The 26,608-nt window shown below is 42.2% G+C and overlaps 2 protein-coding genes across 4 annotated transcripts; both read left to right on the top strand.

Annotated features, from left to right (window-relative positions):
• The first annotated feature begins 806 nt into the window (after nucleotides 1–806).
• On the top strand, nucleotides 807–2,491 carry LOC145445621 (coatomer subunit epsilon-like). The gene has a single exon (XM_080323823.1). The coding sequence runs from the start codon at nucleotides 880–882 to the stop codon at nucleotides 1,774–1,776; it is 897 nt and encodes a 298-aa protein (XP_080179949.1). The 5' UTR covers nucleotides 807–879; the 3' UTR covers nucleotides 1,777–2,491.
• Nucleotides 2,467–26,608, top strand: LOC145445596 (uncharacterized). 3 transcript variants are annotated; one of them, XM_080323789.1, is made up of 25 exons: nucleotides 2,467–2,710; nucleotides 3,752–3,857; nucleotides 3,919–3,952; nucleotides 7,305–7,340; nucleotides 7,404–7,492; nucleotides 7,552–7,681; nucleotides 7,822–7,955; nucleotides 8,197–8,372; nucleotides 8,717–8,820; nucleotides 9,622–9,980; nucleotides 12,855–13,016; nucleotides 14,170–14,215; nucleotides 14,278–14,847; nucleotides 15,685–15,781; nucleotides 16,836–16,902; nucleotides 16,968–17,114; nucleotides 18,599–18,706; nucleotides 19,530–19,685; nucleotides 19,744–19,829; nucleotides 20,363–21,629; nucleotides 22,867–23,371; nucleotides 23,937–24,047; nucleotides 24,275–24,348; nucleotides 24,408–24,575; nucleotides 26,310–26,608. In XM_080323789.1, the coding sequence occupies exons 1-25, from the start codon at nucleotides 2,467–2,469 to the stop codon at nucleotides 26,515–26,517; spliced, it is 5,184 nt and encodes a 1,727-aa protein (XP_080179915.1). In that variant the 3' UTR covers nucleotides 26,518–26,608. The 3 variants fall into 3 exon arrangements, with proteins under 3 accessions (XP_080179915.1, XP_080179914.1, XP_080179916.1); XM_080323788.1 differs by having other exon boundaries at nucleotides 19,527–19,685; XM_080323790.1 differs by lacking the exon at nucleotides 12,855–13,016 and having other exon boundaries at nucleotides 19,527–19,685.

Genomic DNA, 26,608 nt, shown 5'->3' with positions numbered 1-26,608 from the left:
GGGGACGAGTACGGTACCCAAAAATCAAGATATTTGGCAGCATGAAATCACGCCCAGATAAAAAAATATTGAAAAAGATGCCTACATGTTGAAAAAAACTCCATAATTTATGCTAATTCACGAACTAATTTTGAGCCCCGTTCGAGCTCGCCCCCCCCCTTCATTGGGGGTGTGGCGTGCGGCAGTTATGGTCCTGTCTTACCTATATCTATAGCTACTGCTCCTTCAACTTGAAAGTCATGGCACATTGCATGAAAAAGCAGTGACGTAACGATAGCAGTCTACTCACGACGTTCTTTCAATCCTAATTAAAAACTTCAGACTCCAAGCCAAGCAAGTGTATTTTATAAATATAAATTTTATTTGTTGTCATAACTCGATTTCTTAATATTTTTGGGGGCCGCAAGATGGCTAGCTGGGGGCCGCGGTTGGGAATCACTGCTCTACATTGTTGTTCCAACGCCTTCAGACTGTGTTCTCATTGTACCGCAATCTTGTGGTATACATTGATCGTATAAAATTGTTAATAATAAACTAACTAACTGATACCTTGGGTTGTCTGGCCTACCGCAAATGCTGTAAATTGATTTTGACTAAGGTGAGCAGCCACCGCAAATGCTATATCAGTATCCTTCAGTTTGTATTGCTTTGTAACTATGATAGCACCACTCAAGCCCTTGAAATGTTGCGTAGTAGGTCTCTTGCAACATATTCCACACAGTAAAATATGAGGTGTCCTGCATAGCAGTGCTAGCCATCGGCTTTGTCACTTGAAGAAAACTACCATGATGCTCAATCAATATTTTACCGGACTGATATGTTTACATTTTCAATTACAGTGTTGCTTATATTACTGATATCCCTTTTAACATTATTACAATGTCCCAGCAAACTGAGGTGGATGAACTTTTTGATGTGAAAAACGCTTTCTACATTGGACTCTATCAACAATGTATTAACGAGGCGCAGAAGATCAAATTGAATTCCCAGGTGAAGAAAAACGAAAGAGACGTCTTCATGTATAGAGCTTATATTGCTCAGAAGAAATTCGGTGTGGTTTTGGACGAAATCTCCGGATCTGCGTCGCCAGAGTTACAAAGTGTCAAGCTCTTTGCGGAATACCTGTCTGATTCGTCGAGTAAAGACAGGATCCTGAAGAAGTTGGATGATAAAATGTCGGCCAGTATCGATGTCGAAAATAAAACATTGCCACTCATCGCTGCTTGCATTTATAATCACGAGGCGAATTACGATGCGGCGTTGAGGGTGCTGCATAGTGTTGAGTCTCTGGAATGTTCTGCGCTCGCCATTCAAATCTACATTGCCATCAGCAGAGTGGATCTTGCTAAAAAGGAACTGAAACAAATGCAGGAAACCGACGAAGACTCGACCTTGACGCAACTCGCACAAGCGTGGTTTAACATCGCGGTTGGCGGCGAAAAACTACAAGACGCGTATTACATATTTCAAGAATTAGCCGATAAAAATCAAGCAAGCTCGTTGCTTCTCAACGGCCAAGCGGCGTGCTTCATTGCTCAGGGAAAATGGGATGAAGCGGAAGGCGTGCTACAGCAAGCCATGGACAAGGACAGTAATTCGGCGGAAACGCTGATCAATATGATATTGCTGTCGCAACAGATTGGAAAGGCCCCAGAGGTTATCAATCGATATCTTTCACAGCTCAAGGACTCTCACAGCAAACACAAATATGTTACGGAGCTCACAAAGAAAGAAAATGAATTTGATCGCTTAGTGAAGCAGTATGCTCCCGCGTAAACATTATTGGTGATTGCAATACATTTTATTAGGAAAATATATATGATTATCTCCTGGCTTTGTCTTTTAAGATCGTTCGGTTGCTATTACATAGCTTCAGCTTGTACTTGTACTCAATCATGACCGCTAAGTCGTCAAGTTTGGACAATATCGAATTGTTATTCATTAATCTTGGTGCTCGTAGGAGTTGACAGTATAGACCTATTGCGCGTGATGACTTATGCTTCCTGCTCATCTTGTCTGCATGGCTAGGAGCGAGTCAAAATGTTTGCGGTTTCTATGATTTTACATTATTGGCTTGTGGTGGTGAGTAAATAGGCCTTCCAAGCCTACTGCTCATAGCTCAAGCGCTCATGTATAAGAATATCTTGTGTACCATGTATTTGCTTTGCTGGTCATGTGAGTGATATATCTTGAAGTAGGCAGTTGAGGAAGAGGGATTCATTCATGCTATTTACACTACCTAGACGCCTTGACCTAGTTGGATACACAGCTGACCAAAATTTTGTAACCTGCATGCTGTATTCCAATACAGACGGAATGTAAACTTGGATCAAGCCGAGTCTTATTGTCAATTCTGTTTCATGTTGGTCAATGATTATAGCATTTGATCTTTTCACCACTTTCTTGTGAATACGCTTTGGTTGTGTTTTTGGAATGACTGCATACAGAATGAGTTTCCGACATTAAATGCAAATTTATGTCCCTTTAGAAACTTCTGAACTAAGTGAACAAATTAGTCAATGGTTTTTTAACGAAATTGGCAAAATGTCTGCCATCCACTACAAATTTTCAAGTAGTAATGACTACAAGAATGTCACTTTCAACGGCCTTAGCATATCAGTCCTCGACTGCAAGAAGGCCATCATGGAGAAAGAGAAGCTGAAATTCATGGAAGTGGACTTGCGTTTGACAAACGCTCAGAATCTGAAAGGTAAGTTTGCAGTGTGATGTGTTTTCTGTGTGTTTTAACTTAAGTTTGAGATACCTTGAAGGGGCACTGCTTTCTAAATGTAATGTGGCCTCAAATTTAAGTTGGATGTGTGGAGAACATTTTGGCAGCAGCCAACCGTATTCAAATTGCGGGATAGACGTTTTCATGAAATGTACCATTACACTCCATCCATCTCTGGTATAGAGGTTGTGTGTCATCGCTTCTTACCTTTAGCGCTACTTCTTGCACGCATTGCTTCATTATTACACGTTCTAGATGCAATCAATCAGTCACACAGCCGACTATCCGAAACTCATTTGTGTGACGGATTGATTGTGTCAACTCGCAAGTAGCCTACATGCAGCAGTGGAGCAATGCCCGCCAGAAGTCTGACAAAGGGTCATGAAGCAACGGTGTGTGTAACTACATTCTACAAAGATTGATAGGGTGAATGGTACATTTCCTGCAGTTAGAATGCGATGTCGGTGATGTTCTGAGGATGAAGACTTGACTCAAAATGTTTTTCACACTGTCAGCTATAACTTCAGAGCACAGTACGCAGTCCTATAGCGATTTCCAAATGTCGAGTGGTATTACTGGGTAGTCCTGCTGGTGTTACTGCAGTTGTACGGTGATTCGAAAATGAATCCATCTATACATCAACTATTTTAAGTACGTCTACTTGGTAATTTTGGCACGGTTTAAAGAAAGTGTTCTGGATTTAAAAACTATTGAAGTAGCAGTGAAAAGACTAAGTCTCATACTTCTCCAAAATACAAACCTCCCTGGGGAGCTCTGCGTAGGTAAAATGGGCGTTATGCTTTCAATACGGATGAGTGAATGAATTCCTTGCACTAGGTAGGTGCAGTATGGACGCATTTTGCCTGAAATGTGCATTACCTCGCAGAGCTAGTCTGGCTTGGCTACCGAAAACTTTCCACATTATATGATACCGTATGGTTGATTACAAACGCATCACTCTCGCAGTCACTCTGCATGAATGTGGACGTTGTATTCTCCATAATCTATATTTTATTACAGATTATAAAGAGGATGGCGACTTGATCCCGAAAAACAGCTCATTGCTCGTCAGAAGAGTGCCTATTGGTGTGATCAGGAGCGGTGAAAAGGCAAAAGTGTACATAGTGTAAGTTGACGTTATAAAACCTATCTATTGCTTGCAATCCTTTTAAATGCTGTTTCTACAGAAAGAAGAATCAGTCGGCGTCGGATAAAAAACCCGTACGTAGAATATTCAGTGATTATATAAGTTTTCTTGTTCATGTATCCTATTATTAATAATAATCTATTGTATTGAAATGTTTGATATTATGTAATTTATCTATATTTTGAGTCGAGTCTAATCTTTTTGTATCCGCAGTCTAGTGTTTTTTACATTGTCAAATTATCAGGTGTTTGTAATTCCATTTTCCAGCTCTTATGGTGCTTTTTACCGTGTTTTGTAACATAATTCGTTAAATCTGTCTCCGTTCTTGCTTTTATCAAAACGTTTTTCCTTCCAACTCCATATTATTGTACGCGAAACGCCGCTGTTCCGTAAATATCGCACCGCGCGCCCGCACGCCATCGGTCTTCGAAAAACGATCGAATTCGCGAAAGCCTGTTATTGGATTTGATGCGTCGCAGGCACGATGAACTGATTGATGTTACCCGCAGAGACATGAGTGGACATTCGCGACGGTCGGCACCACTAAACCGTAGTGGTTAGAACAGAATTAAGTTAACGCGCCGATTGCTAAGATTGGAATATTGTCGTATTATATTTACGGTAGATTTATCGAAGGCAAATTTTCATGAAAGCTTGTAATATTTGTGATGTCGATGTGTTGAGTTTGACCGAGCTGTATGCAATTGTTTGCGTGCATGGAATGTCTAGTTGTGATGTCTTGTTTTTTTGCTGTTTTGGCCCGCCACAGAGCTGTTTTTGTTGACCTTGGCCTTTCTGCAGTGCCATGCTCTCTTCTTGTTCAAACCGTGTTCATTAATGTATTAGTATGTCAATTCTGTGGTGGATATTGTCGTCAGACATTCGGCAATGTCGGTATGATCTAAAACAGTGGTTCCCGGCCTTTTTATAGTCGTTTACGACTTGGAAATGTTCATGGTTCAGAGGCCCACCCCACGACCTGTTTGGGAAGCTGATAACTCAAAAAACTGATCAGCAGTCAGCACCTTCGCAACCCCCCACATAGTGGTGAACGACCCCCAGCTTGAAAACGGGATGATATGTGAAAGTTTGACGTTTTTCAATTGGATAAAATCCATCTGTGTTGTTCAGCTGAATGTTGTGAGGCTTGACATCAAGATTTGATACTTTTATACTTCATTACTTTATCATAATCTCTTTTACTAAAATTTCGATTACAGTGGAATCAATTTTGCAGTTTGTTCTTCGGATATTTCGCCTATTGACTGTGTTAACATACATTTTCCTATTTACAGATTCTTTGTACGTCTTTTGCAATCCAATATTCACAATCCAACATAGCAATCAGATTTATAGGCTATATTGCTACTGAATACTTTACCTATTTATTAGTTCTCTTATTCTTGTTTCTGTACAGTGCGTTTGATAGTCGTATACTGTGCAATCAGCCTGTTTTTATTCTCCTATTATTTTGGTAGCCTCATTCTATTTTGCTATGAATACTGGGGGAAATAAAATAAGGCACTGTGCTCGACTTGCCTTGATTTCGGTGTTGCTTCTAATGACAGTGAACGGTGTTCAGTTCTGCAAGTGACAATTGTACATATTGTTCATGACCAGAAGTGGATTCAGGGCAATTTTTAATATTGGTTCGGCAGACGATTTGTGAAAGTGCTAGCTGAATGTCCTTGAGCCGGGAGCCATAACCGTACATTTGAAGATGGCCAACGATCTGAAAATGTCATCTGGACCTGAAGACTTGATGAAATCTCATTACAATGCTGTCATAAATTCCTATTGCTAAATTCCCAAATCTTAAACAAGTTCAACTAAATATTAAATCAGTGGTCCTCGACATTTTTGTCTTCGCAGACCCACCTAGTTTTAGTTCAAATTTAGCTCTATCGTGAAACCGTCATCTGTCTTGTGCAAATATTAATTGTAGGCTAGTGATAAACAGCAACAAAACGACCTTCCTTGAAAATAACACCATACTATTTCTGTAGAATTTGGGAAGACTTTTAATATGTCAAAGCGAATTCTGTAGCTGCATTTCTTGAAATACTTGCCATTTCTATCTAGCAGCTCATCTTGAAGATATTCTAGAATACTGGTAGCGGTATGCATGCGTATATCACAGGAGAAAATGGATTTTTGCCAACGAATTTATTCCAAAACCCCAACAAAACATCTTTAAACCGTATTATGTTTATAGCAGTAGGCTATAGGCAATTTCGCGATTAAAATGAGTTTGCACAGTAGAATATTTCATCTCAGACGGCCAGTCTGTTTATGTGTGTTCCGAAGTTTTAGCAAGTTATGAAGCGAAACTGTTTCGTGATTTCTCTAATTTAAAAAAATGAAAATTACCTTGTCAACCATTTCGCAAATTTGGAGGTTTCACGGAACCTCGATTGTGAACCACTGGACTAAATCATCTTCATAAATCGAGAATTGTACTTAATCTACTTATGCTTATTCGTAAAACAAACAATTTCACTTGTCATGGAGGTATTGGAAAAGCAGATAGGCCATTTCTGACTGGGAGACGGCGATACCGATATCTGTAAAACCGCGATTGTATCTTAATACTGTGTGCCGTAGCCTAGTCTGAATAAATTTCACCACTACTATGCTATCTTCCGTTGATTACTAGCTTTCATACTAATTTTGTTCATACAACATCCAGAATCTTCGTGGACTTCAGTTGTGCCAAGTGATGAATGATATGATTATCCAGACAATATGTAAAGCACCGTAGTACCATTTAAAATTAAGAATGACATGTAAACATTGAGAAATTCCGCACCGTGATCATTATTTCGTACTCGGCAGCACCCGGAGAGGTGTATTTTCTTCCTGTTTACAATGCTGGTGTGTGTCAATTGCTAGTAGGCTAGATGATTGACTTGATGTGTCACCTGATGCAGGTTTTGTCCACATTCGAATATCGGTAGTAGCTAGCGATGTATTACAATGTCACATATTTTAATTGGAGGTACACTCTTACACATCGAGGACAAAAACACATGCGTCCTATATTATGAAGCATTTTTCATCAACCACATGTACCTAGGACTGCTAGCAGTATCCATATCTATCTTGTGTCCTGGTGAAATGTTATTGGCGGACACCTGTTTTCCTAGTCGGATGATTGTTGTGATGTAATTACGAATTTAGGACTACTGTGATATGATAGGAGACCTAATCGACGATATATTGCTACGGACTTAAGATGGTGGAAGAACTCGTGACGTATATATACATCGTTTGTTGACTGAATTGTGCCAAAATCGTAATATGTATCCATCCATGTTGTCTGAAATAACATTAATATCCGTGCGGTTGGTGCTCTACCATGAATTTTGCGATTGATACTTACTCATTTTCAAAAAAAGCTTAACATAATTTTTGTGTTGAAATTAGGCATCAAGCTACGTTACCTTGGATCAATTGAGGAAGGTATGCTCACAATTCTTCATTAATTCCCGATCGCTCCCTCAAGATGCGTGTTTATTTCCATAGATTGATGACTTGTCAACCGCTAACGCTTCGGAACAGGACAAAATCAAAGCCATGATAGATCAATCCACGACGGAATATGACCCTTCAAAGTGAGAACATTATTTATCAGTGGCGGGGACATATATATTTTCATCCGCTATTTTGTAAGGTACATCAAACCACCAAAGCCTGGAAGTTATCAAAGACATGATCAACAAAACAACAACCTTACTGCAATGGTGAAGTGTTTTAAATGCAACCAGATGGGGCATTATGCTACACATTGTCGCTACAACAAGGTAATTTGCTATTGGAGCGAATCTATTGTGCTCTATTCATCATAAATGTCATTGATCTTGTTCAAACCATTTCATTCTCTATCACATCACAATTGTACTGTAGATTTCGCATCAGCTAATTGTAAAGTTGAACATTTTAGCCTATCATCGAAAGACCGAAATCATACAGAGCGGCTACTGGTATCCCAAGAAGTCACATGATTCAAGTGAACAGGGAAGCAAAGGGAGCTATGCTGACTCCGGACGGGCAATATGTTGTACCCTTCATTGACAAGTATGAATATACCTTTTCTAGTCTGTATTTTATCTGCATGTCAAGTCGAAATGGTTGCAATTTACTATTGTCCAAAGCTTTTTTTCCAATGAAAATCGATGTACTGAAAAGCAAACTCAGTACTGTTTTGCTTGAGAAATAATGTACAGGATCCAAAATGTAGCGCGGCCCATCCTATTGTGTCGCATACCGAGTGCTAGTGCCAGAATTGGTTTTAATTGCTTATTTCTGCCATAACCAGGAGGGGATATGAAGTTGGTAAAAAGGAAAAGCCCCCGTTTCTGCCTGATCTCGAGACAAACAAGGACGACGAGGAAGAGGAACCTATCCCGGACGAGTTGATATGTTTGCTTTGCAAGGAAATCATGGAGGACTCCGTAGTCATACCGTGCTGTGGAAACAGCTACTGCGACGATTGTGAGTAGAAGTATTCCAGAATTTTTACATTCGTGTTTAGACACATGGTCAGTTTTTGTCAAGATTATATCCCCAAAATTGTCGCAGTCGAAACCTTTTGTCAAGATTTCATGTCATAGTGAGAATTCTTATGCCCGTACTTGAATGCTTGTTCCTTATTCGTCAGGACTTCATCCCTGAAATTGTTTTGTTCGGAATTCTTACAATAATGTTTTAATTCTTCTTCGTCAAGATTTTATCCCCAAAAAATTGTTTCTCTGAATTCTTATGCTCGTATTTCAACGCTCGCTCCATTTTTTGGTCGAGATTTTGTCGCTAAAATTCACCACTGGGTTTCTGCTCAGGTGTTCGAAATGCGTTGCTCGAGTCCGACGATCACGAATGTCCGACGTGCCATAAGAAGAACATCTCACCGGACTCGTTGATTCCCAACACGATCTTAAGACAGGTGACTCGACATGTTAAGCAGAATTAGTCACTGTGTAGTCATAGTCGATACTCAAGTAGAAGTAACGGTAAATTTCTACTCGAGTACTGATTGCCAAGTCATGCCAAAGCTACTTACGGGAGGTGGAAAATGGAGATATGAAAAGTATTCAAACAAGTAGTTTCGAAAAGTAGGTTTAGTCGAGATGTCGCGTGCTTACGAACTTCGCGATAGGGATTAACGCGAAATGACTAACGGCAACTCCAAATTTGTGTAATTTCAAAAATATAGATATTTACAGTCGTGCACGGGTTATTTCGCTCAGTCGTTGTGACAATTTTACTCCTAAACGTGACGGAAACTCGTCCCAAAACTACCTTTAACTGCCGAATACAAAGTCTAACAAAGGAAAGTAGTGTAAAAACGCAACAGCTTGAGTAGCCGAATTAGCTCGATTTCGTTTTCCGAGAACTAACGTCCTACGCCCCTCTCCACCAAGAGTGATCGATCTACGAGAATTGTAGCTTCGATTCTATATTCCGTCGGGGAGGCCTTGAAACCCAGATTGATTGTGTCACATTATACAAACGTTGCGGTACAAAGCTAAGCACGTTTTTAGAATTGACTTGCGGGTCGCGGTACATCTGCTGAGTACTGATTTGCCCACAGCATTGTCACTAAGTGCAATGAATTTGGCAGGCATGGTCGAAAAAATAATAACTCATTCTTAATGTGATATAGAACTGGCGTTTGAGCTTTATGGTCACATATAATAATGAGTGATACTCACTTCAAATCACTTGTGTTCCTCTGCGATTACAGGCCGTTGACCGATTCCGCAATGAAACTGGGATTGCTCGCAAGAAGAGTAAAAACGCCCCGGTGTGGCCGAGACCTGCCGCCGTCGACCCCAAACCGGCACAGCCCGCCCCGAAACCCACAAAAGTCACCTACGGTCCGCCAAAGGCCAGCGTGCCCGCTCCGCCGACCAGTGGTGAATACGTGGTCAAAGCGAAATCAGCGCAGATTTATGCTCAGGCCGGTTACACCATCAAGAAGGCGACAAAGGTCTCTCAATCGGCACCCGAAACCCCAGAGCCTCTGACTGCTGTGAAGGAGGAAGTGCAAAATACCCCGGACGAATCTCTGTCGAGCAACTCGGCCGTTGAGTCTGAAACAAAGTAAGTGTTTTCCCTAGGTTTATAGGTGTGCGGATATAAGATAGGAAGTTGTATATTTTTGTCCTTGATGATTTGTGGCATATACATTAGGGTGGAGTGAAAATGACTTTTTTTTTTCAAATCAAAAAAGGCCTTCCTCAATCCTGACAAATGACCTAAAACTTCAATCAAAAGTGACTTCAGGGTGTTTCCCCCATTTTCCAGCCGGCAACCCCCCAATTTCTGCGCGTGGGGGGGTAAAATGGCCCATCTCGGCAACCGCTGGTCGTAGAGTCATGATATATAGCTCAAAATCTGCGGAAGCATCATGTTTCTATCTGTCTTCTGAGGAAAGTTTTCTCTATTGTGAACGCAAAATGAGTTATAGCCAAAAAACTATATATACGCACATTTTTGTTGAAATTCAGCATTTATTCTGACGAATTGTGATCTGCCATTAGTTTTTTTTTAAAGTAAAGTAACACACTGGCAATACCGAATATTGGGCCCATATTACAAATATATTCACAACACAGTCCTTTTAAAATCGGTTCAAAACATCATAATGAAACATTCACATTGAACGTCTTATATTAAAAATGCATTCTTTTGTCAAGTTTTTTCATCAGTTTACGAGACTTAATTTTTCGGCAAATGAGGCCATCTCGTCTTTGAAATCCCGAAACGTGCCCTGATGCTTCTGTTACGAGCTTTACATGATGTTCCATGCACTGTTTGATTGCGGCATGGATGAAACAAAATCAGAGGCTTCTCGCGGCATTCTTCTAACTCTGCATCAGTTAAGTGCTCAATCGCTGGAGAAAGTTGTTGATATAAGGTTCAATATCAACCAACTCGTGGTATACCTTTGCTTCCAAGTTCAACTTTGAGACGCAGAATAAACGAACAGGACCGCAGTTCAATTGGTTGGAACCGCTATGACTCTCAATGTCCAGGAGTGAATTTTATTCAGCGGCATGTTTTCGAATCGCCAGCACCTTGGTCACACCCAATTGAAAAAAACTATGTGTAAGTGTATCTTGTTGGCCAGTTACTCAATTCAAAAAGCTCTCGCCACCACTTATGGCCTTTCAAAAGCGCCCATAAGAAATTGTTAGTGACTTAAGTAAGGACCAGTTACATGCTTATAAATGTGCTGGGCAATTATTCAAGGAAATGCTGATGATGATCTGGCTTACTTGGAGGTTGGACCACCGGTTGCGCATTCAAGATGGCTAACTTTAGGATGCAGTGCAGAGTTTTACGGTATTATGTAACAGTTAATGAACAACCTTTAAACCTGGAGATTCTGGTTCGTTTTTGCCTTGAAGTATATTTTCCAACTTGGTTTGAGATCAGGGGAAACAAACATATAACACATGGACCCAGAAACATCCTCAACTTGATTAAACAGGTTTTGAATTTCTCTGACCGAAACGTTCGAAAAATTGCTCCGAATGTGGTGATAAGAAACGGTTATTCCGCACACCCCGAAAATATTATGATTGCAATGCTGGTAGATGATAATGAAGACATACGAAATAAGGGTGTGACCAAGGTGCTTGCGTTTCGAAAACATGCCGCTGAATAAAATTCACTTGTGGACATTGAAAGTCATAGCAGTTCCAACCAATTGAACTGGGGTCCTATTCGTTTATTCTGTGTCCCAAAGCCAAGGCATACCACGAATTGGTTGACATTGAACCTTATCAACAACTTCCTCCAACGATTGAGCACTTAACTGATGCAGAGTTAGAAGAATGCCGCGAGAAGCCTCTGATTTTGTTTCATCCATGCCACAATCAAACAGTGGAACGACATGTAAAGCTCGTAACAGAAGCATCAGCACTAGTTTCGGGATTTCAAAGACGAGATGGCCTCATTCGCCGAAAAATTAAGTCTCGTAAACTGATGAAAAAACTTTACAAAAGAATGCATTTTTAATAAAAGTCGTTAAATGTGAGTGTTTCATTATGATGTTTCGAACCGATTTTTAAAAGGACTGTGTTGTGAATATATTTGTAATATGGGCCCAATATTCGGCATTGCCACTGTGTTACTTTACTTTAAAAAAAACTAATGACAGATCACAATTCGTCAGGATAAATGCTGAATTTCAACAAAAATGTGCGTATATATAGTTTTTTGGCTATAACTCATTTTGTGTTCACAATAGAGAAAACTTTCTTCAGAAGACAGATAGAAACATGACGCTTCCGCAGATTTTGAGCTATATATCCTGACTCTACGACCAGCGGTTGCCGAGATGGGCCATTTTACCCCCCCACGCGCAGAAATTGGGGGGTTGCCGGCTGGAAAATGGGGGAAACACCCTGAAGTCACTTTTAATTGAAGTTTTAGGTTATTTGTCAGGATTGAGGAAGGCCTTTTTTGATTTGAAAAAAAAAAGTCATTTTCACTCCACCCTAATATACATAGTGGCATAGCTACTTACACATGATATGTGCAGATGCATACCATGAGTGAGTCCCAAGCCATGGATTTTTTCTGCCACAAAACAAAATGCTGGTAATTATACGTCACCCACAAAGAAAACCGGTTTCTGAACCACGACTAGTTTTGTAACCATTGTGAGGCTCGATCACTACATCACAGGTATGTCGTTCCAGGAATTTTTGTAACATCGTATGCAAATCGGACATTAATATGCATTTGAAGCTGGTATTGGTTTTATACGCAAAAGAATTCTTGTTACCGGATGTATTAGCCACATCATCAGACCAGTGCAACAGTAAAGATCAGCATTGATCATTAGCAGAAATTACTGAGGGTTTGAGTGAGAGCCATCAATGAGTTCGTCGTTTGTTTTGAAGTGCTAGCCTAGTTCGGGGACTAGAAAAGTGCAGTGTCTGATAGATTTCGTTTTGCGTCAAGGCCGCAGTCAGAAAGCGAGATTCACCCGCCTGGAGATTCGCCCGAAATAACTACGACCGCGGTCCGCCGTTTGAGTTTGGAAGGAGATTCAGACGAAGAGGAGCGTGCTGAAATCAAAAGCGTGTCGCTGCGGAAATATGGTCGCGCGCCGTCGCCGGAAAAGTAGCCTAGTTTGAGATTTCAGTGATGTAGCATCAGCTAATCTATGCCTAACAGGGTCATAACCAAGTCACAAGGTTCCGGGTCACATCTCACTTTTATAGTTTTGACTCTAATCAAGTCGAGTCAGTTTCAAGTCAGCTAGTAGAGGGTCGAGTCCGAGTCATAGTGTTTTGACTCGATTCAGAGTCCAAGTCAATATGTTCAGTTTTCAGTTCAACCCACTTTTATCAGCTTTGCTCGAGTGATATAGAACGGCTTGCATTCATAATATATTAATTTCCTCAGTCTTAACAGTTTCTGGCCCTATTTTCCAAGCATCAAGAACGATAGACGAAATACCAATAATGTGGAGACTTTACTAGTCTTCATAGTCATAATAAAATGTCTGTCTTGGCCGTCATAGTCTCGAGTCATGCACAATGACTCGAGTACAAGTCGAGTGAAGTCATTTTACGTATTTGAAAAAAAAATTCAAGTCGAGTCACCAAAAAATCGCAACATTTATTCCTCGAGTTTGATTATTCACCACGCTCGCCACTGGTAATAATCAGTGACCGTGAAAGTCGACGGCATTGCTACTCGAGTAGAAGTAACAGTGTAAATTTCTACTCAATTAACAAGTAGAAGTAGCAATTCTCAAGATCTGTCGAGCAGTGGATAGTGAGTAGATTGTCAAGAGTAGATGTGGCCGAGGCCTCCCACGCTTTTAATAGCCGGCCTTCAAAGTGATGCAAACCTATATTTGTGGGCAGGTCACAAATTTTAAGCATTGAAAATTTATTACTGCTCATACACTATAAGGTCACGTAGGGTACCCGGTAAGGCAGTGACAGACATGTTTGAGTAAGAGACCAGCTCGATTTAAAAATGAAAATTCCCAGTGATCTTTGCCATATTTTATTTTTGACGATATGAACTTTTATTTGACTATCAACAAGTGGCATCAGTCCACAGACTACGGTTGCTGTCCACTGTTTTAGTGGATTTGTTCTCAGATTAACTTGTGGGATGTGACAATCGATTTTTGTACCTCACACCGCTGTCAGGCGGAGATAAGATTAGTCCCCAGGTTAGGCTGTTCGTCGAAATTGAATTGATTGGGACAGCATCAGAATTCCGAACCTAATGGAAGATTCGATTGTTTGTTTTTCAGCGTGCCGGGCGTGTCTGAAAATCCAGCGGAGACTCCGGAAACAAAGGTGACTATCGTTGTTTTATGATTTGAATTCGTGATTTAAATTCAATTCATTTTCTGTCGTAGATCAACCCTTTGAACATGATGATCGAAAGACCGGAAACAGAATCTCCGCCACCCCCACCTCCCCCGGTCCTGCCCACGGACGCCGAGCCTGCGACCAACGACGAGGTGCTGGCAGAGCCTGAATCTCAGGAAAATGCGGATGAAGAAAAAAGCGGTGTAGACCCCGAGGAGGAGCAGGACCCCGTCAGTAACTCGCCCCCTTCGTTATTCGACGATTTGTCTGAGATCGTAAACCCATTACGGGTTCAGACGCACGGAATCAGCATCACATTGAAAAATGCCCCGCCAGTGCAAGCGAAACCAGCCGCCAGCGTGGCGACGACATCCGTACCCCCACCCGCCGTGCCTACAGATGTGTCAACGCCACCCCGGACGCAGTCGACTGTCCCAGCGCCTCTGACGTTTCCTCCGCCCCGGCCGGGTATTCCACCGCCACCCATGCCCGGGCCGCCGAGAGTCCCGCCGCCGATGATGCCAATGCCGCAGATTCCGACGTCGATACCACCGCCGAATATGCTGAGGCCGCCCGTGTCAGGGATGGGGATGGGGATACCGCCCCCTTTGCCACCGGTATGTACATTTTATTCTTTCATGCATGCCTTTTATATCTGAATGTTTTTTTAAAGCAATTTTTTTGTCGAGGATTTCCAGAGCACCCCGAGTTATGATTTTGATTAGTTACTTTTTGCATATCAATTTTCAATCAATATTCATATCAATTCGAGAGTGTGACGCACAAAGGCTTATCGGTTGTTTCTTGGGATGGTTAATATCTTGAGACAATTCGTGACGATTTGTCCACAATCATTTTATCCGACTTACAAAGCTGTGTATGGATATATTCCGTTACAGTTTACAAATAATAGTACCAGTTTTCCAAGCCATGTCAATATTGCTTCAAGTGGAAGCAGAATGTCCAAGGTCTAAGTAGTTTCAAAAAGTCTAGGTTCGCGTACGTAAAGTCTTATCGCAGTTTCATTCATAAGAATGAGTAAACTTATCCCTACAATACTTGCTAGTTTTCAAAATTCTAATTGAAAAAATAACTAACTGGTTTACAGGTTACAGTGGGACTAGTCTAAAATTATATCCATTTGACTGAGTGTGGCAAGACTTACTCGAGAACTTTTTAAAAGTATAATTATTTTGTTACTGACCAGTGACCACCTCTCGGTATTGATTAGATTTTTTTTGAGTCGTTTTTCACTGGCTTGACACTGAATTTTCGTCGACTTTTTTAGTTCAATTATTTTTGTCAGGCATTTATATTTTGGTAAAATTTGGTGATTTCGTCCTGGTATTTGGCAGGCGCCAATGGCCGCGAATTGACTTTTAACTAGACCAGGTCGCTGCGAACTTTGTGCAGCCTTAGGGGCTAATTATTTAACCCATGGTATTTTATTGCAGGGCATGCTAGGTCGTTTGCCTTTCCCGCCTCCAATGGGTATGCCGCCACCCGGATACATGGCTCGACATCCGATGTCCCATGCAATGGATCGTCACGGTGAGCTACGCGGCTTTTTCTTTGTTACACGATTACGACACTTGCATCTCTGTAGTGTTTTATTGCTCTGGAAGCAGAGAGTTTGCCGGAATTGAACTGATTTTAAGCAAATATAATTTTAAAGAACTTCCTGGAGGTACAAAACTTCATTTTACAATTGAATAGTATGTTCGTATTGGGTTGAACCGAATATTTTTGGCTGAAACTCGTCAGGGGTAATCGTCAGCAACTAGTAGAGAATTGGAAGGAACATTGTATTTATGATTGTTGATACCCAATGTTCTTTCCAATTCTTTACTAGTTGCTGACGATTAACCCTGACAAGTGTCAGCCGTAAATAGTCGGGTTTATTGCAATATCAATATACTCTACAAATACATAACAAATAGGGAAAGTGATTGGTAACTGTAAAGTAATTTGTACTTTTTTAGTTTATGTAAACAGAAAGATCTACTTTGTACTCTCCATTCTCCCAGTAGCCTACTTTGTTTCCCTTTAGCGTTGTTATTTATCATACCTTCCGTATACTTCATGCTTTGCCATACCACTTTCACTTTTGAATCCGCCTAGTTAGACGAATCAGCTATTTTAATTAAAATTTTATTGGAGATTTTAATGTTGGAAATCCATGATTTACAAGCCAATTACTTTTCCATTACAGTTGATATCGTGAAATCGGAATTTTTCTTTTGTAGTTAAAAATTTAAATCTGTAATTGTAATTTGAGGTGTCGAAATGTAATTTGTCGAAAAATTGCGTAATAAAGAGATCCGTGGATGTCGTATTTTGAAAATCCAAATCTTGTTCCGAGATCGATATTCAAATCGAAGTGTTTTGACTCGAGTCAAGTCGAGTCATTTTCAATTCACCACCGAGTCATCATGGTGTTTTGACTCGAATCCGAGTCCAAGTCACTCGGTTCAATGTTCAGTTTTGAGTTCAATCCGGTTCCACCCACTTTTTTCAACTCTGCTCGCGTCGAGTCATGACTAGAGTCGTTACAACCCTGAAAGGTGTACCGGCATGAATTTATTCTGGTGATTCTGCATGGCAGGCGCACCTCCTCCACCCGGGACAGGCACTCCGCCGATTATGATGAGCCAGCGAAGAGACGACAGGCGGTAATACGCTAACGCCGGGTCGTAATATTTCGGATTAATCATTGCGCTGGATTGATTTTTTTCAGGGGTAGAAACGAGCGTAGCTCGTCGCGTTCGCGGCGAGACCGTGGCAAGTCGCCCACTCGGTCGAGAAGATCAAAATTGGCGATCATGTCCGACGAGTTTACAAGAGAGCAAAAACACAAGCCGCAAAGCAGGAGGAGAAAGCGCAGGTAATCCCCCCCGTTCCGCTTGGTTTTTGTAGCAGTTTGATCACGAGCAGGCTGGGTACAACAATATGAGTACTCAAATCTCAGTATTAAGTTAAGTCTAAGTATTAACGTTAACGATTCAGAATCGATTCAGAAAAATAGACGCTTTGCCCCAAAGAGTACCGTAATTTTCCAAGTATAGTACGCCCCCATGTATAATACGCACCCCTAAAATAGCATGCAAATTCTGGGAAAAAGCCTGTACCCGTGTATAGTACGCATCCAGCATTTCATTACATGAATAGTTCCGATTTAGTATACGATGTCATTCTGTTTTGCTATGTCACTGTTGAACAATCATGACATGACATGACGATCGCTAATCATAATACCATTAACGGGATTGTCTTTAAACGAAAGTAGATAGCAGCCAAAGCCTACGAGGTCGGCGGCGAGATAGTTTAGGCCAACAAACCGACATCTTGCGCACGACGCCTATTACAGATGCGATTGCTCAGGCTAACGGTTATGTTGTGCGCACCAGGTCTGTTGTAGATGCGACTGATTACGCGATCGATTATATCTTGCGCACATGGCCTCTTGTATATGTATAATTGTATATGCGATTGTTCGGGCCTGTCGTTGACGCGATGAATTAGCGAGAATTGCCACACGCGAGTACCTATTAGTGACCGGATTTCGCTCGCGTTCAAACGGCAAACCAACTCAGCAGGAGATCGAGTGCTCGTGCACACACTCTCGTTAATTGGCAACACGCTTTTCGTTAATTGGCAGCGCGTTACACTCTATAATGCGAATTACTGTGCGCGATGACTAAAAGTGATGCGCGATTGGAAACAAACATGAAGAGAGGCGTTATTTCAAGTTTTTTATCAAGGGAGATTTTTTTCATGGCTTGCTGTACCCATGTATAATACGCACCCCCCCCTATTTTAGGGCAAAAAATCGTGAAAATTTTGCGCATTATACATGAAAATTATGGTAATATTTTAACGATGAAAAAGGCATGCTATTTCCTCTATTGAAACCTCGAAATCTCTATTAGCTTTATCTCAGCGTCGAAAAACATGTTGCACCGAGGCCACTACTATTCACGGAATGATGTTTCAGTCTAGTGATCGACTCTCGTCCTGGTCGCAAAGCGCTACAAAATAGAGCTGGTACAGAAATATGAAATTATTTACTAGACACGAAGCTTGATGATATAATCGGCACCCAGACACTCGCTGATAATCGGGGTGCGCGCTACGATTCCAGTAATCAAATTTTAGTCAAGTATCAATAGTAGAGTTGACTTTTCAGTTATGCCCCTGTTTTTGTTGGTGAAATTGAACTTATGCTACTGGTCGAAATTAGCCGAAAATGATGCGCTGTGTTTTTTTTCATGCCTAACCCAAGAATTTAGTCACTGTGTCGTCGAAAGTCGGGGGGGAAAAAGTTTCCCCAAACAGTTTCACTGCAAATTCTGTAATCGCCGCTTTCAGGTCTGCGTCCGCCAGCTCGTCATCTTACTCTTCCTCGTCAGGATCATCATCCCGATCATCGTACTCTTCGTCACGATCCTCTTCCTCGTACTCATCGTCCTCTTCCAGGTGAGCGTTTTAAAAAGAATGACTGTTGTCTGCGTACTTCTGTTATAATAGTTAGGGAAGGCTACCTTTTCAATTTGGTGGTTTCGATCTGAATCTGTAAGCGAAAGCAAAATCGCTTTCATGAAATAGCAATTAAACATCTTGTCCAGGGTTGTAACCAAGTCACAAGGCTCCGAGTCACAAGTCAATCTCACCTTTATAGTTTTGACTCGAGTCAAGTCCAAGTCATCCAGCAGAGGGTCGAGTCCGAGTCGTGGTATTATGACTCGAGTCCGAGTCCAAGCCATTGTGTTGAGACCTCAGTTTCCAGTTCATGTCTTGTTAAACCCACTTTTTATAACTCTTGTTAGGTGATATCGATTAGTTCGCATTTATAATATTCCGGTACTATTTTCCTCGCTTTAAGCAGCTTCTGATCGCATTTTCAATTACCAGTTCCAATAGACGAAATCCTAATAGTGTGGTTACTTCACTTCACTATTCTTCGAAATTGCAATGAAATGTCGGTCTTGGCCGTCTGATTCTCGAGTCATATGACTTGGTTCGAGTCATGACTCGAGTCATTACAACCCTGGTCTTGTCCGTCAATCCGATGTTTTCGATGAAAAACCAGTCCGGATCCAATATGGTTTATGACAAATGTCTGTCAGCCTCGCCAGATTCTGAAATTCGATCCTTGCGTCTCTACCGTAGAGGCCCATTGTGACATTTACCGGTGTTGGGTCTTTTACCGTTGTGACCGTACAGCAATTTGCTCTGTTACTGGAACATTATTTTGAGGAACCTCACCCCACGGTGTGTTTCACTCCCTTTTCTGAAGCAGATCCGCGAGTCCTGTGCGTAAGAAGAAGGCAATAAAACGGAGTAAGCGGTACGCGTCGCGGTCCTCGTCCAGGTCGCCGTCCTCCTCACCCCGGAAACGTCGGGGTAAGAGGGTCTCTAAACACCGTAAGAACCCCCAGAGCGGTGGCGGGTCGAGGTAAGATTGTCGCAGAGATGGTTTTCAACTCGTCGCGAATGATCCTTTATTTTGTCAGGCGCCGTAGATCACGTTCTAACGATTCGGGAAGGAGAAGATATCGGCGATCTCGGTCTCGCGGGCCGAAAAAAGCATCTTCGAGAAGTAGGTGTTTGAAAAAAATATTGCCGACCCGTGTCTGGTTTTCAGTTTTAATTTTGTCAATCGAGGTTTTTGAAATAAAATGTCCGGATTTTACAGTTTTCTGAAAATAAATTGTCTGGTTTTTGTGATTTTGATTTCGTCAATCGAAAAGGATTCTGGAAAAAAGTGCTTATCTGTGTCTGGTTTTTGCGATCTTTATTTTTTGATTTTGAATTTTATTTTGGAGAAGAAATTGTCCTGTTCTGGTGTTCTTGATTCTATCACTCGGGTAAGATTTTTGAAAAAAACGCCATGCGTATCTGTGTCCGGTTTTCATGGTCTTAATTTCGTCAAATGAGTAGGAGTTTTTAGAATTTATCTATATATCCGGTTTTCGTGGTCTCAATTTCATCAATTGAGTGAGATATTTTATAAAAAATTGTGTTTGTGTCTTGATTCTGTGATTATACTTTCATAAATCGACTAATATGTAAAATTAATTCTTCAATCATCATCGTTCCGGTCAAAGTAACATGCCGGGTGTACTTTTTCAGGCGGAGTCGTCATCCCCGGCATGCCGCCCCAATCAATCCTGGACTACGAGCGTGACGTCGCTTTATACGAATACTACAAGCAAAAATACGAGCGCGACTGGCTCCGAAACGGCATCTCACCCCCATCTCCGTTCAAACGTTTCATCAACTACAACCCAAAAAAATCCGCACTCCCACCCGAACAGCCTCAAGTCCTCCGCGCCATCGCACCACACCCATCCCAGCCCCACGTTAACCCCGCCTTTACACAACCACCACCTCCGGGAGACGCAACCCCTACCGAAGAAGACGCGGGGCTGTATGCGTTCCGACCGCCCACCCCTGAGAATTTTTACATGCCACCAGGACCGGCACCGTGGGACCCTCCTGTTTACGACGGAGATTTAGCGGAAAGAGAGAGAATTATAAGAGAGGAAGAGTATTATAATGAAATGCAGAAAAAATTACACACTGGACAAATATGGCCTCCACCGGGGCACCATGTGGATAATATGCAACGTGACCAGCATCGAGCAGAGCCTAGAATCCGAGATAGGCAGTTTGACGATAGACGCCGGGGCAGATACAGCCCGGACAGGGGTCGAAACTGGGACAGAAACGGGGATCGACACCCGTCCCGGCAGAGACGACAAGAACGAGAACGCAGTAGATCGCGTCGTGACTCTCGAGACCGTGGTGGTGATTCTAGGCGGGGCAGAGAAAGCAGGGACCCGTGGCGCGAGTCCCGGAAACGACAGAGAGTCGAAAGCGAGTCGCGCTCGAGACCGCGTGGGGGTAAAAAAGAAAGGGCGTCGAAAAGGTCACCTACTCCGGTGCGGAAAGTGTCTGGTGAGCCGTACCCGCCAGGGGAAGGCGATGGGACACCGGTCCGGGACGAGTCCAGGGTGGAAATCAGGAATGAGAGTATAAAAGTGAAAGTGATTAACGAGAAGGTGAAATCGCGGCGGGGCAAGCGGCGTAAATCAGAGGACGCCCCGACTGCAAATTCAAGGACGGAACGGCGGGGCGCTGAACGGAGACTGGTGGAAGCGGAAAGCGACGCCAGACCGGTTCAAGAGCGGTCTCCGACTCCTACCTTGGACGAGGGGTTGGCTTTTGCGGAAAATACACGGAGTCCCAAGGTCGACATTGATGGTGTGAGGGAAGAGGAGGAGGTGCAGAAAAGAGCACGCCTGCAAAAAAGCGATGTCAATGAGAAGTTGAAAGCGGTTGCAGAAGGTCGTGTAAAGACTGTGAAATCGGCGGCGGAACCTATGGAAAAATCCAGGTATTTCGAATTTATTACTTGGTAAATATGGCATTTGGATGTCCCTAATCCTACTCTAACTTGTGATCTGCATTAATACATACATAGCATGTGCTGAATTCCCCGAGTGTTGATTCGCGCTCGTATTCAGTGAATCATTTTCAATATTGCTGCATCGCTTTTGCAATATTAATTTTTACATTCCGAATGCCACATTCTGTAGGTACCGAATTCCGCATGTACAATTTACCAACGGTGAAACATAACAATAGTGGTAATTACATTCCCGATCGCAAATTCACCAAGTGTCCTCTACAGCAGGGGCTGGCAACTTCTGCCTTCGGCGGGCCGGATTCCTAAATCTGAACATTATTTATCCGCCAGTATTCATCCACCTATCGTATTTAACGTAAACTTAAAGTTTGAAGCATAGAGACCAAGTAGTATTCAATGTATTTATTAACGTAATGTACTTATATAGCTGTTGAAGTTAATGAGACATCTGTGGTCGATCAAAGTTGCGAACAGGTTATTTGAACTCTGGCTGCATGTAGGGCGCAGATAAAAGAAAGAATCAATGAATAATACACATTGACTATTATTGGTGTGGTGTCCGAAAAAAAAAGAACAACCTACACTACAGTCACAATAATTTGATGTAGAAAGCAAGTACCGCGGTGGAGAATTGTCACGTACTGTGACCGCGGACCATATAATCTGAAAACTGTCTGTGTAGTCCTTTCGCGGACAGTAAGTTGCCTGCCTCTGGTAAAATGTACTGTATACCAACGAGGAGTTTGGATTACTTTCAAATTTACCACGATATCAATTCATTGGAGTTGAGTTTATGCGAAAATGCCGGTAATGCAAGCTTTATCGTGTTGACGAACTTACGTGTAAGATCCGCTCTCGCTGGCTATACACTCGCGTACGCTAAAGAATAATCACCAGTCACTAAAATTTGAGGTAGTAGGCAAGTAGTGTGGGATTGCGGCAGACGTTGGCCGCGGGTCACATTATCATGTATGACCAGAAACTGTATGTCGGCCGCTCAAAATGTTGCCCGTTCCCGCTCTATAGCAACATTTAACAATCCATGTCCGTCTTCAGCGAACATTCATTTCTGTATTTATAAAAACAACATCGATGCATCGCAATCATAATATAATTATCACGTATGTAATGTCAAATTCAGCAACTGCCAAACTTGCTGGTAAACACTCGTATACTAAAAAATTGTATTCTCTGTCCGTTTCAGGTGGGACTCTGACGAGGACGCCCGAAAACCCGCCCCGGAAACGAAAAAGGCAACGCGAAAACCGGCGAAACCCTTCGCGACCGTCGCGCTAAAATCGAGAAAGATCAGAATCAAGAAGCCGACGAAAGCGAAGCTCCCCGTCGAACCCCCGGTGACCAACCCCAGCCCGCCAGCCCCGTCCGCAGAGCGAATCGAGCCGAGTCCAGCCGTCACAACGGACAGGCGACGAGTGGTCGTGTCATCGGCGTCAGAGCGGAACGCCAAACCCCCGTCTCCCGCTCCGGTCAAGTCGCCACGGGTGCCCCGGCGGTCCACCTCTGACCTCGGGGACGGCCCTTTTGATCCAGACCGCAACGGTAGTGAGAAAGCCTTGTCTAATTATGCTCCGTCTGATATTGATGAGGATGATGTCGACGCACTGCAAGACAAAGGTGACGTGCCGAGGCGAGAGGTGGAGCATCCTGTAAAAGCGAGTAAAAGACGGAAGGAAAGTCAAGACAGCATGGTGGGTTTGTGATTCGTTTTCTTTTTAGTTTTCCAGCAATTGCTGCTGTCTGAGTTTGCGCTCGATGGCTTAGGCTGCCTCAAAAAACGGTGCACACCAAAATTGAGTCAATTCTAAACAGTAGAAAATGCCGCTGCGCCAATTGAAACTTTTGAATTTATTAAAAGAAATTCAGATTTTTTTTTCAAATTCTACTGTCAACCCCATGAAATGGTTAAGTTGCCTAAAAGAACGATGCATAACAAGTTTTGCTCACTTTCAACTGGTAGAAGCGAGGTTATTGCGGTTGAAAATGATGGATATGCAAAAATAGCATTGACGGTGGGAAATCCCAGAATTATGAATAAAAAACCCAAATAACTTCGCAACTACTGGTTGGACTTGCGTCAAATTTGTTTTTCACCCTAATCTGAAGTAGCTTTGAAATGTCTTTGGAATCGCTACCTCGATAGTAGCAAAATTTTGCTACTTTTACTAATTTGCTACTTCTACTTGAGTAACTACGCGGTCTACTTTGATCATCTCTGCCGTTATCCGTCCCAACGATGGAACGTTTCCGTTTCAGATTTCCGTCGAAGACCGCAGCGAAGATTCCCGAGAGCAGGGCAAACGAAAAAAGAAAAAGAAACGGAAGCATAAGAAGCAGCGGCATCACGCCAGGGAAAGTAACGAGGAGGTAATGCGTGCCGCACGAGTTACGCAGCGATTTTTGCGACTGGGATTTGGCTCAATGGTTCGAGTACTCAAGTTGGGAGAGGCGTGTTTTTCCGAGTACTGAAATTATACACCCGTCGAGTCACGGACTCGAACTCTGCAAATTTTTCGTTGGCTTTTTTGCGCACGATTTTACGGTGATTAAAATCCGTAGTTTACAGCCACTGTACTGGTTTTTCTGCATTTTAGTACGATGCGGAATCGGGTTCGGAAGAGAGTCGGTCGTCCCGCGCAAAGAAGGCGTCGAAGCACGCCGATGAATTGTGAGTATAGACGTCGCCTTCTTATGTTGTAAGCTTTTCAACCGCGCCTCTGTGCAAAGGGACGTCGACAAGCCGAAAAAAGAGAAAAAGCATGAAAAGTCGCGTAAATCTCACAAAAAGAAGCGCTCGGACGCGGACGATCGCGACCAAAAGTTGGAGAGGGAATTCGTCGACGAAGATCGCGGCGACGCTGAGGGTGAACGGCGCCGCAGGAAGAAGTCTCACCGGTGAGAGCGCGACACAACTATTTTTTGTCACACTGTAGATCAGCGGTTCTTAACCATTTTCATATCGTTACCCTCAAGAAGAAAATGATGGGATGCTATTACCCCTTTTCAAAAAACATCAAATTACATCTTGCTCTCGATTAATTGTAAAACAGCACAAATATGACATCATAATGTACACTGAGATGCCTGTTAAAAATATCAAGTCAATGTGAAAGCTGATGCTGTTTGCGTGTTATCCAGTGGTCAAAGGGGAGGATAACATTAACAGACAGCATCTCATGTAACAGAATTTCAGAAAATCCTACTTCACAGCAATAAGTTGAAGGAAATTCAATCAGAAAGTTCAATGCCATTATGATAAAGATTGGTTACTCATTTTTAGGTTCTGTGAAGGCATTTTGATGATTTCAGACCTAATTTTACTGACTAGACTAGACCACTACACTTTCCAATACTGACAACTATATTCCCACGATATTGTTATTGCATTAAAGGTGTAAAGCTAAATTTAGTCGCACCTTGTTGTCTTTCAATTTGCCAGTATGCGCAAAATAAATTGGACTTACCTAGCACTATACTTCATTTGACGCTATTATTCATAATCACTGATGGTTACTATAATATAACAGCAGGGATGGTGTGTTAGGTGAAACGAAATATAAACAAGCTCGCAAAAATATATGTTAGCCTAGATTCATATTTACGTTTGTAAATACTTCAGTGCAGGGTTTCAAGTATATAAAAAATTGAATCACCCCCAAAAAATTGATAAATTACCTCTTTGGGGGTACTTACCCCCCAGGTTATGTACCACTGCTATAGATTACTAACCTCCGGATAGATACGCAACTCCCGGTGGTTACACTTGGGCAAGCAGCGTCTTTTACTACTAAGCAATCTAAAAGCAGCATAATTGGTAGTGTTTTAGCTGGCGACCCGAGCGCTGAAATCTAATGAAACTGGTCATAATCGAAAGCTAGTGTCGCACTGATTTCGAAAATACAAACTAAAATCTTGTCAGAGCAATGGAACCGACCCGAAACAGCGATTAAAGTCTGAAAATGGGCATTGTTCCAACAATGGCAGCGCCGCAACACAACGAACATAACAATGGCCAATTCATCAAGCGATTGTTCAGAACGACGCAAAACAAATTTGGCGTAATTCCAGCCCGTAGATGCGAAGTTATTGGAGTTTTTCATTCATAATTCTGGGATTACCCACCGGCCAGGCTGTATTTGCGAATCCAAAATTTTCAACCGCTATAACTTTGCTTCTACTGGTTGGAAGTGAGCAAAAATTGCTAAGCGTTTTGTTAGGCAACCTAACAATTTATCAGTGAATCCCTGGAATCTGGGAAAAAAAGGTTATTTTTGAACAACCCTCGACACCTTGACCAAATCAACTTTTTGACACTACTCTAGTACTCTTCAGACCCTTCACTTTCTGCCTCCCGCTTGAAGTAGCTTTGACACGTCTTGGAATTGCTGCTTCCCCTTGAGTGACAAAGACGACTAATTTGACCACTTGTGGTATCCACCTCCGATTAACTGCAAAATTACACAACCCTTCGTCCAGATTACTTGATTGAGTACTTTCAGACTTTCCATTGTTACTTCTACTTGCAATCGAATAACAATTTACAATGTTAGTTTTGCTTCTACTGGAGTGGCATATCTATTTTGAACACTTGTAAAAAGCTCAATTCAACGCCCCTTCTCTGCCCTTCAGATCGCCAAAGGAGAGAAAACGTAGCAAAGCAATCGAGCCGGATCAAGACGCGCTGTCTTTAGACGACGAATTTCTCTCCCTCGACGAGTACCGGTCTCCGTCGCCAGAAGAGAGAAAGCGTCACAAGAAGAAACAGAAGCACAAGAAAGCGAAAAAAGAGACCAAAGACGTTCAGACGGTGGCGTCCAGAATACGGCTGCCGAAGTGAAGCCGTAATTGATTTGTGTCTTTCCAACTCTATGAGAATTTGTCAGTATCTGTGAGCTTTTCTTGTTGTAAATTAAACTATTCGGCAACGA

This window comes from Botryllus schlosseri, chromosome 8 (genome assembly GCF_051294905.1).
Source record: "Botryllus schlosseri isolate E-star chromosome 8, Bs_hap1, whole genome shotgun sequence".
Taxonomy (NCBI): domain Eukaryota; kingdom Metazoa; phylum Chordata; class Ascidiacea; order Stolidobranchia; family Styelidae; genus Botryllus; species Botryllus schlosseri.
This window is presented reverse-complemented; position numbering and strand designations above follow the sequence as displayed.

What these genes read in the sequence shown, in the direction of transcription:
- LOC145445596 (XM_080323788.1), top strand. Translation starts at nt 2,467, where the DNA reads ATGCAAATTTATGTCCCTTTAGAAACTTCTGAACTAAGTGAACAAATT. An exon ending in AAACGCTCAGAATCTGAAAG is followed by an intron (nt 2,711 to 3,751) that starts GTAAGTTTGCAG and finishes ATTTTATTACAG; the next exon opens with ATTATAAAGAGGATGGCGAC. An exon ending in AGCAGGAGGAGAAAGCGCAG is followed by an intron (nt 17,115 to 18,598) that starts GTAATCCCCCCC and finishes CGCCGCTTTCAG; the next exon opens with GTCTGCGTCCGCCAGCTCGT.
- LOC145445621 (XM_080323823.1), top strand. Translation starts at nt 880, where the DNA reads ATGTCCCAGCAAACTGAGGTGGATGAACTTTTTGATGTGAAAAACGCT.